Consider the following 11,534-nt stretch of genomic DNA (forward strand, 5'->3'; position numbering starts at 1 on the left):
ATGTTACTGCCAAAACGGAAAACGATATCGGCGAGCGTGCTGGCGCTCGCGTTGCGTTTTACGATCACACACCCGTTCCCTGGCGCACCGATCTTTATTCCGAGACGGGAATCCTGTTTATGTTACACTTGGTGCTGTTTTGTACATTGTGTATGATTGTTTTACTCCGAGAAACGGTAGCAAACTGCACGGTCGGTCAAGGTCTCTCCTCGGAAGCATGTGGCCGTTGGTTTAATTGGTGCATCGGCTCCAGCCAACGCAGGCACGGCTGAACTGGAGTGCGACTCCGCGCGGTCCATAGCATTTCATTCTGCCGTGACGGCACATGTCTCTAGACTAAACACAGAAATTCCACAATTCCGTAACAGAGCGCATGAGGCTCAAATTTGTTGCCTCAACTAACTAATCCAACGGTCAGTTGGCCTCAAATGGGTGCACCAGCCCCCCCTCCGTTCAAACGTATCACAAAATGTAATGTCTATCCACGGACCACGTGTCCGTTTGGTCTCCTTTGGTTACAGAATACACGATAAGAAGATTTAATTCTACTAAACTGTGGCCACGGCTGGTGGCCCCAGAATGTCCAAAGCGGTGTCTCAATACTGTTCCCATTCTTCGCACCCGTTCCGTAAACTAGTTTTAATTAATTTCAACAAAGGGGCCACTTTGAAAGGGCCCACTCTACGCTACGGTCTGGCATCAGCCAGGGGATCTAAAATAACGCAAAGTTTCTGGTCCCCATCCCGCCTCCCGGTGGGCAGCAGCAGCAGGACAGCGCCAGAGAGCCAGAGAGCGTAAGCTAATGGCATCGAGGTGCAACAGGATGGACTTTAAATGAAATTACGACGAGCACTAATTAAGTGAATGTATCAATCAAACACGCGATGCTGCTGAATCCGGCCCCGGCAAAGGCCACGCCGTCACAGAAGCCGGTACCGGAACGGCCACTCTCGACACACCCACAGACCTGGGACCAAGCTGGCGGCATGTGGGGGTTTGTTTGGATGTGTTTTGTTGCTTTTTCAAGTTCTGGAAATGTTTGGTACTAACCTAACCTACAGTTACTACTTCGCTCCACTCTTCGGCGGCCGAAACGCAAATGTGGTCACGCAATGGCGTGGCGGGTCACAACAACCGATGCAGCACCGATCCGTGAGCGTATTTGTACAGTTTCACCAGCAGCGGGTAGTGAATGTTTTCATCGTAGCCCTCCATCAGCTTCAGCTCAAGATGGCGCGCCCAGATGGCCTCGTTGTAGCACTGGAGCAGCTCATAGTGGAACCCCCGGGCGACGCACTCGTTCAAAAACAGCCCCAAGGTGTTGCCGCGTCTCGGGGCCGTTACAATGGCCACTCCCTCCTCCGCCAGCAGCAGCCAGACCGTGTCGATCAGCTGCGATCGTGACTCGTCGAAGAACAGACAGTCGGCCGACAGGATAAACTGGTACTTCGGCTCGACGGAACCAACCGCCGACCGGTCCCACTTCAAAACGGACGACTTGATCGTACAGTTGAACTTATTCAACACCAACGACTTGCGCACGTTCTCCACCGACAGCTCGTTTCCGTCGGACACGTGCACGAACGCCGGTTGGCCGTACTTGGCCAGTACCAGCCCGGCCAGGCACGTCATTCCCCCGCCCAGCTCCAGCACCCTGGTGCCGTCGAATTGAGCCAGCCGCGCCAGGACGTAGTAGGCGAGCGCTTCCTCCGAGGGCCACACGCAGATGTTGCCCGTATTGTTGAACCCAATCAGCTCCGTAGCCGTCCACGGGCGCTCGGGGCCGATCAGCCGGATCTTGACCCGGTACCGATCGTACAACCGGTACACGTACACGTTCTCGTACTTTTCGTCCCCGACGCGATCCGCTTCGATCAGATTGAACTTGGAAAACTGATCTTCCTCGCTGGAATCGTGTCGCAGCGCCTTGGCCAACAACTTCCAGCGACGCCGCGCATTGATCGTTTTGTGCTCGTTCCGTTCCAGGGCCGGTTCGTCCTGGGTCGCCGGGTTATTGTTGGCGTTTTCCCGCTCGCCATTCCGGGGATCCTCGACGCCATCGTCATCGTCATACCCGATCGCCGGCATCCGCCGCAAGCCACCGCGGGGCCGATCCGTTTCCGGGGCCACCAAGCCGTCCGGGGCGTCGGTGGCGTCCACAGTAATATCACAGTGTTGTTGCCGTCGCAACGATTTAATTGGATTATTCTCCCCATCCACCGGCGGCGCTTCGGTGCCTGCTGCTGCTGCTGCTGTCGTCGGTGTCACCTGTTGCTGGCTTGACATTTTCCAATTTATGTCATCCTCGCGGTTGGCGGCGGCACGCGGGTCCTCCGGCTCGGCCTCGGCGCCATCTTCAGTCGCCAACGAACGCATGCTTGTGTCAGCAAACGTGCGCCGGGCCGTCCATCGGGTTTGGGGGGAGGGCCGGGCCAAGGAAACGGCCGACCCTGATAGCTCAAGCAAGCAGACGGCAAGCTCAACGTTCCGGTTGAGCGGTTAATTTGTTACATCCAACGGTGGCGAACCAACCGGCGGCGTCTGCGACGTTTAAACTGCAAAAGGTAAGTGAAATGAAAAATAATAAATAATAAATAACACAATTACACTCTCTCGCTCTGGCTCTCTCCCTCTCTTTCTCTATCGTTCCTTCTGCAGTCTGACACCCATCCGATCGGTCCATCGGTTTCGTCGGTTTATTTATAACAATCAATTCCCGCTCTGGACACCGTGCGGCCTAAGATGCCCTCCACTTGAGATGCTTTTCCTGAATCCGATCCAATCGTGCCAATCTCGCGTAACCGGTTTTTGGGCCGATTCAAATTGAACCAATAATTAATACGAACCCGCGCACTTCCGTTCCGTCCGTTGAAATGCAGTCGACTTCGAAACGGAGCGCAAGATGCGAGCGTCCAAAATTTAAATCCACAAACGGCCAACGACACGGCTTTTTCCTCGGGAGGGGCACGATACGCGCGGAATGACTATCAATTATCATGTCAACGCTCAATGCCGAAATCGGATCGTATTGGAATCGTTTATCTTATCAATGGCTCTGATTTGCTCCAATCGTAATTATGTGCCGTTTATGCATGACGAAATGGTTGTTCGAGACACAGCGAAAGCGAAAAGATAAGATCGGGTTTAAGTAAATGATGTTTTTTTAAACGGTGTGTTGACATATTTTAAAGTATATTTGCCCAACATGTTATCGATCTGTCAATGCTGCGATCCGCATTGCGTGATTCCAATGAATACATGATTGATTTAATGCTTGGAGTCTTGTCAGTCAGCACGCGCTTCAAAATAACGGAAAAGTGTTTTGTAAAATTAGCGAAAAAGTTGTCTCCAGTAATGCATCTGTCCACACAAACTCCACGTGATGAATTATGCAACGAAAGTGTTTAATAAAAGGAAGACATTGCGGAGGACCTACGGTTCACTAGTATCTAAAACCCCGAAACATACGGGGCTGGTCGGGCTTAATATCGCAAAATATCGGCCTTAATATTTTTCGATGTTTGAACATTTATTTGAAAGGTACATTCAAGACATTTATGTATGAAATACAAATTCGATTTAAAAAGTGGGAAAATATGAAAAACTTACTTTCAAAGTGGTTCAAAGGTCTTCAACTCAAGCGGTGCGATATTTGAAAATTTTATTCCATTGAAGCTCATTTCTACCACCCTGGTTATGTTAATAGTTATAACAGTTTCGCGAACAAACAAGCAAAACATTGACCACCTCTAGACCCAAATTCGAACTGCTGTTGCCAAGATAGAGGCAGAGACAATCAAAAATGTACTCAAAAATAGGTTGATCTAATGGGCTACTATTAAGCCAGCCATTTGGTAGACATTAGACCAGCATTGTTTTTTATAAAAAATGCCAATGAACCTTTCGAATAAAAGTTCAAGCATCGAAAAACATTAAGCCGTTTGTTTTTAATAACCAAATAAAAAAGTGTATCATATAGTGTCGCTCACTCTTACCCTGTTAAAAATGGTGGTATATCTAGAGCTAAAAATGCAGCATGCAAATATTCCGATTAATTTTCCTAACACCGATACACTAATCAGACCACTTACTTGAACCCACTGTTATTGGGTTGACAATTGGGGCAAATGTTCCACAAACACCCTCCGAGACCCTCCGCGTGTCCGAGGGCGATACGCATTAGTCTCGTAGAGTTTACTGACGTCGGTCAGACTCGAATAAATTTCGTCGATTTGGCAGCGATACAAGGTTCCTTCGGTGGTGCCTCCACTTGACGGTGGGGCTCGCCCCACAAAGTTCAACCGACGGGCAGAACTTTTGGCAGCGAGTGAGCGTAATGCAAACTTGCCCTTGCCAGTTCTGTTGTTTCTGATGTACCACAAACGCTGTCCAACCCCACCGGGGTCCGATAGCTTTCAATCATTGCTCTCCAACGCTGATGCTGCGGTTCCGACTGACGTTGCCAGTTCCGTTTCGGGCAGCACGTGTTGGCGCGTCCGTCGCCACACGCGTCGATTGTTAGCACGAATCGGGCCTCCGAGTCTCCGGCGGCCAAATCAGGGCCCGGGATAATAGTTGCTTAAAACAGAATTCCCCTTCACGGTAAATTCCCCTTCACTTGCCGAACGGTAAATCATTTTCGTCCGTCACAATCGCCGAAATGATCGCCGCTCGATCATCACTCGGTCCTTCACCCCGCACCCCGTTCGCGGGCCCATCCCGCCCCGGTGATGAACACTAAATGTCAACATGGGTGTCGTCCGGCGGTCCTTCGAACGAAGTGCCACACACGAAGACTGGCCAGAGGCCGAAAGAAGAAGAACATATCGCCAACAAATGGTCGAGCAAATCTAATATCGTTTATTTGGTTCTAAGAATAGGCCCCGGCCGCCGACGCCGCCGCCGCCGCCGGTTGGCGGTCGAAGACGGCGGATGATGGCGGAGGAGCTGGGGTGCGGAGCCCCGCGCACAGGTGGAGATCGCAAATAAAGTGCCGCCGCCGTAAGACGGTTTGACGATCAGCATCGGCCGACGGACGTCTAATTCAATCGTGTCAAGGATGGGTCAGCGCCGGAACCCCCACAGAACTCCCGCGAAGATTTATCTCTCGAAGGCGGCATTTCCGTGTACAGCGAAAAATTCCCCCCGGCTTGCGGTGGCGTCACTGGCCACGCAAAGTCTACGCCGGGTTTTGGGCTAATTGCAACCACGCTGGATACGCCGCCGGGGACCTTCTTGCTTCCGTGAGAGCGGTTGGGTCTTCAAGAGTAATCGCGAGTGGCAGAAACGTGGTTTAATATTTCTTCGTCCGGCCGTCGCGCGCGGGTAATGTGAGAGTAGAAAGCCGGCCCGGCTTCTCAAGAACCATCAGTCATCCTGCCCCGTCAGTATGTTCGGCTTTCCTTACTGATTGCAAAGAATGGAAAGTAGCGCCGAAGTGTCCTTTCTAAAATCCAAAACCCCCTAATTGAAGTGCAATATACAGAGAGATGCAGCTGAGGTTAAGAAACATTCGAGCAAAGTAAGGTGACTGTTTGGCTGTTCTCCTGCACGGCCGGATTGGAGGACATTGTGATCCGAACCTTGACAGTGCATTAAGTCGTTTAAGCTGTTGAAAATACGACGAACGCTCAATAACGCTTGACGTGAACACTTGAAGTTGAACGACAGTGCGCACCGGTTGCCATGGTAACCTCTTCTCAGGTCCAACAGTGCAACGCCTGCTAGGATTCGGAGGAGCATCTTGAAAGCATTAAGAAATCACGATCATTTGATCGTTTCATGATCGTTTCAAATATTCATTAACGTCTGGAGTGCTACATTTGAAACAAAAAAGGCTGGAAAGGATGGACACAAAGGGGCACCGCATAAAAGGGCCACCGGCGTGAACTGTCAACACCGAGCCGGCACCGAGCAAACCGAGTCCCAACAACCATTAATCGTTCGCTTTATTGCAAACCCAGCTGCCGTGGTCATTCACGGTGGGCCCGGGCCCTACCGGGGGCCTAGGCCTGGGCCAGGAATGCATTCAAACCAATTATCCTATAAATAAAGTGCTCGAAGATGCGCTTCCCATGTCCCGCTGTCCATCTCCCTCACCCCGGGCGAAAAGGGGGCTCTGGCACTGATTGGTTTGGGTTGCATAATGATTCCGTCCTCCGGCTGAGGACCGGCTGAGGAGACTCGAAACCATCTGTTGCACGTGAAGTAGTAGCGGAGCGGGCCGGAAGCGGAATAACAAAACAACTTCCTGCGCCTGCAACAAATAATTCATCTCGCTCGCTCTCGCCGTGCAAACAAACGATTAGTTATGGACTTACTCACCGACCACAAGGATCGTCCGCGATCCGCGAGGCCAAACAGATAGGATATTCAAAACACATGTTTAAGTTCATTTTTCAATCTGTTTCACCATTTTTTTTCACCTCCAACGCCGCCCCAGATGGGCGGCACTGGGAAGTGTGATGTGCTATTTTCCAGACCGCACCACCTCACCGCCACCCAGCGGCAGATTATGTTCCGCCGCGGCATTCGATCGACCGATCGTGTCAAGGTGTTTCGTGTTTCGTGGGTGTGCTTCCGAGTTTCCGGCGTTGGCCGGCAAAAAAAAAGGGAATCGCGTAAACATTCGTGGCACCCGTTGGCGTTGCTGGATCTGCTGGCACCGCCGAAACGGCCTTCACCTGCGCACACACCGCTCGTGGCCCTGCGTCAAATCGGCGACAAAATTTATGAATGAAACTTATTTTCAGACCCGACCCGAGACGGTGGCGTCTTGCGGCGGACGCGTGGTGTGCGGACCTTTTCTTGACCGAGAGAGAGAAAGTGAAAGACACATTATTGAAGCCGATCAAGAAGAAGATTAACTTCCTATTCTTAGGCCCCACACGCGCGCAGCGATCACAATCGGACCGATCGCGACTGATGTTTCTTGTTCTGCGTCTTTTACGTCGAAACCTTTCGATTTCTATACTTAGAAGGGTAAATCAAATGTCGTCGCCCGGTCGTCCGCCAGGGTTGGATCCCTTTTTCCAACCCCTTTTCAATTCGACCCACGGGGCGGAAGATAAAAAGGGCTGCAGCTAATTAGAGGGCCTGCTAATTCGGGTGTCGGCTGCCTTCCCAACCACCCCCCCCGGGGGTATGTTTATCTTTCGATCAGTGCATCAAGCCAGCGCGAGGACACCGGGACACCGGCGGGATTGGTTCCGCGGGCCGTTTGGCGTTCGTGTCACAGCCGATGATTTGTTTGCCGGCCATCGTTTGCCAAACAAACGCAAAGGCTAACACATTTTTGATTTCGTCCCGGTCCCGGTCCAAAACATCTGGTGAAAGGCTAAAGTTTTGCGGTGCTCTATTGGCCGCTTCCGGGCGAATCGGATTTTGGTTTGGCATTTCGTTTCGTTGCGGAAACTTTACGGTCGGTGCGGCGAACCCGCTTTTCCGGGCTGATTGTCATAAACATTCCTCCCGGCCTCGGCCTCTGGGTGGAACACTGGATGAGTGAAACATAAAATCTCGGACCCGAGAAGGCTGGTTGGCTGTGCGCCATAAACAACTATTGTCAATAAAAGAATATTGTATCCATCTGTTTTAATTTTTCTAAAACATGAATAGCGTAGCGAGAACCCGGAACGGCTTGCTGGAGATTGCGATGCCCGGGATGCCGGGGGTTTACTTATTATAAGCAATCCGCTGGCGCAAACATAAACATTCGCAAAACAGTACACGACGAAACGCCACGGCTTGGCCGGCTTTCGCCAGCGTATCGGCAGGAACGTCTTGGGTAACGAGTTAACGAGTTGCCCGTTAAACGGTTTCGTGTTTCGGACTGAAATCGGCCCCAAACGGGCCCCGCTTTCAATTTCATTATAAATAATTTAAATACTTCTTCATCCGCATTCGAAATAGTTTCCACCTGGACGTGGAGGCGCCTGGTGGCTGATGAAATCACAAACTCCAACCAGGCGTCTCCATTCGATGGGACCGCTCCGAAACACGAGTTCCACCGCAACCACGGAGCCAAATTTCCTTCCCATTTCCTGTGCGGCTGTGTCTCCCAGTAATCCGGAGATTTTGGGCGATGCTGACGCATCGGATTCAAAGATTTATAGGAACACCACAGCAGCGAGCCGCGAGCAGCTCGGTTAGAGGCGGGTTTTTTTTTTGGCTTCGGAGCGCAAGAAGCGCATGTTAATAGGGAATTCGACCCGAGATAAATCATCCGTGTGCACGACGGCCAAAATGCGGCCGGACCGGAGCTATCGATTGGACCGCAGTGATATCCGCAGAAGCAACAGATGATGATGGGGAGCTCGATGCAGATATTCCGACACAACGTTCCGCGTGCTGTATTACCTTACCTTCCGATGGATGATGCTGTCGGTTCTCGCTGTCGCTCAAAAAGCTCCACACAGCATAAGACACGCGCTCGGCACCATCTCTTGTGTCTCTTTGGTTTACACGGAACCACAACCCAATTAAACCGCCACCAGCACCAACGGTTAAGAGCGAAGGTGATGTTTTGGTCCGTTTGGCACTCGTTTCACGCGGCCGGGATTTGTTGTGTTGCGTGCCGATCAGTTGTGTCGCCGTCCGCCGGCGTGGTCCCTTTGCGGCGAAGGACAGCGCGAGATCATCGTCCGTCGGTTCGGTTCACGCAAACAGCTGTCCTCGCACTAATTTAACATAATACTGATTGATGGCCACAAGCACAGCGAATGCCACCAAATCAACACCGGGTCGAGGCACTACTTCACTGGTTATCTGTAAAAAAAAGAGCTCGGCCCAAGAATCGCCCCAACGCCCGTGTTCGTGCGATTGAAGCGTCGTGGCCACCGTTCGTGGTTCGCGCGCCCCAAACGGTGATGCTGCCGTGCCGGAGCACCGGATCGAACTGAACCGACCGAGCGAACGGACTGGCCGCTTTGATTTGGCACGCGGTCGGCCCCACGACACGACCCTTCGACCCTTGCAGGCGAGCGAACTTGGCCACCTTGGCTCGGCCCGAGCCGGCACCCGATCCGATCCGAATCTCGGAGAGCGAACCGCGAGCTGAAGAATGCAATCTTTAACCCATCACGGCTCTGTCTTCCTCTCGTCTCGGCGTACCCGGACCACCCGGATGAGAGACGGGCTGTGACGCGCTGTGACTTTATGCTCCCGTTTCCCACCGAGCGTCCTTTAGCGCTCGTTTTGGCGCGAAACTCACCGTCGGCGTGCCAAAGCTCTGCTCCGCTCTGTGGGGGGGCCCCTTTTTTCGGGAAATGCCAGCTAAAAATGACTCAACCCGACTCGCCGTTGTCTGCGCCGTGCTAGGTGCTCGAATAAATTGCTCTCAACGCGGGCAGGTGCACCGTTACCGGGGATTTCGGGCTAAATGATTTACGATCAGGCGATGGCACGGCGATCGGTGTGGGGTCCCAAATTTTACGGTCAAGAGCGAAGCTACTAGCGACGAGCTAGATGGTGGATTTACATCTTATCGTGCCGTCTTGGAGGGGCGAGCGCTGCTCCTTCGACATCGGAACTGTCGATCGGACGGTTGATATATGAGACGTGGGGAAATTAACCTCACTGAATCGAGATGGTTTCGGGATTGCACCGGGATTATACGGTCCCAATGCAGGGGCTGAAGCACCTTGTCGCCAATATAATTCCATTTATTGCACGCTGCAAAAATATACGTTTATATACAGCTTCCTTCGGAAACTCGCCAACGGACAGTTACGGTTTTATGGAACCTCTTGCGGAATGGACGGTACAATTTCCTTGCCACACTGTCCACTGATTTATAACTCACTCTCCGGCAATCATCCTAATGCCACCCCCATTACGGGGTCCGTTCAGGTCCGATACCTGGTCTCGCCAAACGCCGACAATGTGTAATAAAATAGCATTTCCTTGGAGTGTCCAATGCCGTTGGCCATTGGGTGTGATATTAATGTCAAAACAGCGACACCCGCCACAACCGTGGTGAGGTCGTTGACTGTGGCCGTTCGTTGCGAAGGACACCCTGACGGTCAGGCAATGAATCAAATTTTCCCCTGTTTTCGATCACAATTAATTTGCTCCAGGCTCCAGATGGTGAAAGCTGTTCCGAACCCGAAAGACCGAACCTTGGCCGATTCGTCCGCTAATTAAAATCACGCCACTGACACTGTAAGCTAATTTGGTGATAAATATATATATTCTGCTTCAGGGAAAACCCGGCCGCACTCGGTCCAGATGAGCCATTCGCACCGAGTCGGGCCGGGTGATGAAAACCGTGCTCTACGCACACGATCACGTCGATCGATTTGTTTTTTACATTCTGCTCGTACTGGTTCGACCCACATGCCGACCCACGGCCAACGAAAATGACGAACCCCAACACAATCCGTGCCGAGGTTCCGAGGAGTGCGGAGTGATATGTTGAAGCTATGCTCCAGCTGGCGGTGCGGCACACGTGGCCACACTTCATGCAATACTTTTCGTGCTGGAGCAAAACCAGAACTTCAAAGAAATGGACGCAAAAGCATTTGATGCTAAGGTAAACACGCGCCCATCTGGTGCACCAATCGGACTTGAAGCCGGAATGCTAATAAACGGACGCAGAACCTCTACATAACTCGGGTCCACAGCAAGCGGGAGTGGCCAACATCATTTTTAAAGGGTAGAACGGCCATCACAGAAAGCACGGCGCGGCACTTTGGCACCAATTTCGTCACACATCTGTTTCGTCCCCGCAGCGCAGCGTTTAATAATGCCGCACAATGGCGCGCGGGACGGTCGGAGGATGCGGCTTTGACATTTAGTATAAGAAATTACTTGTTTGCTTGCACTTCACAGCCCGATAGATCATCCGGAGCAGTGCGCTGGCGGCCGCACCCGAACACATGTAGGGACGGCGGAGCGGCCGTGAAAATAAACAGAGCCAACGGCAGCGCACAGCTTAGCGTATGGGTGGGCCAGGCCAGACCAGGATGTGATTCCTCACGTGCCAAACTGCACACACAGAGACACGACATGGCAGCGCCCGCCCTAGACCACCCGCCGAACGGCCGCCAGGATGACTAACCGCCGACCGCCGCCGCCACCACCGCCGGCAAGCGCGAGTCTTCACGGTCTTTTGGCACCGAGCACCGCCAACGATCGGATTCGACGGGTACCCTTCACTTCAAGCCGGCCCGACCGGCACCGACCAAGGGGAATTATGATTCGTGGATAATGGCGGCTTTTTTCCTGTGTCCCCTCCTTGCACGACGACGCTAAGACAAATAAATAACCACCCCATCCCGAGGCCCCAATCCGGTGGCCCTGAAACTCCTACGGGCCTTCGGGACCGATGAAGTGGGTTTTCCCTGGAAAAACCACTAGCTCGTGGCTAAATAGCAGAGACAGAGCCGTAGACGAGGGGGGGTTGACGCCAGCGCACAGCGGCAGTCCAAATAAACAAACAAACCCGACCCGACCCAGCCCCGAATTCAGACAGCCCGACGGAGACGACACCGGAGCGGATGAGAGTGATCCGAATGCAAAACAATCAAACATTA

At 52.4% G+C, this 11,534-nt stretch overlaps 1 protein-coding gene across 1 annotated transcript; it reads right to left on the minus strand.

Moving 5' to 3' along the window:
* Window positions 1-814: 814 nt before the first annotated feature.
* Window positions 815-2,376, minus strand: LOC131208009 (calmodulin-lysine N-methyltransferase). The gene has a single exon (XM_058200652.1). It carries the CDS (start codon window positions 2,374-2,376, stop codon window positions 1,126-1,128), a length of 1,251 nt encoding a protein of 416 aa, XP_058056635.1. The 3' UTR covers window positions 815-1,125.
* Between the last annotated feature and the right edge of the window lie 9,158 nt (window positions 2,377-11,534).

The sequence above is a fragment of the Anopheles bellator genome, chromosome 2, assembly GCF_943735745.2.
Source record: "Anopheles bellator chromosome 2, idAnoBellAS_SP24_06.2, whole genome shotgun sequence".
NCBI classification, from domain to species: Eukaryota; Metazoa; Arthropoda; class Insecta; order Diptera; family Culicidae; genus Anopheles; species Anopheles bellator.

Bases quoted from the DNA above. Each gene is read 5' to 3' on its own strand.
- LOC131208009 (XM_058200652.1), bottom strand. From the start codon at position 2,376: ATGCGTTCGTTGGCGACTGAAGATGGCGCCGAGGCCGAGCCGGAGGAC.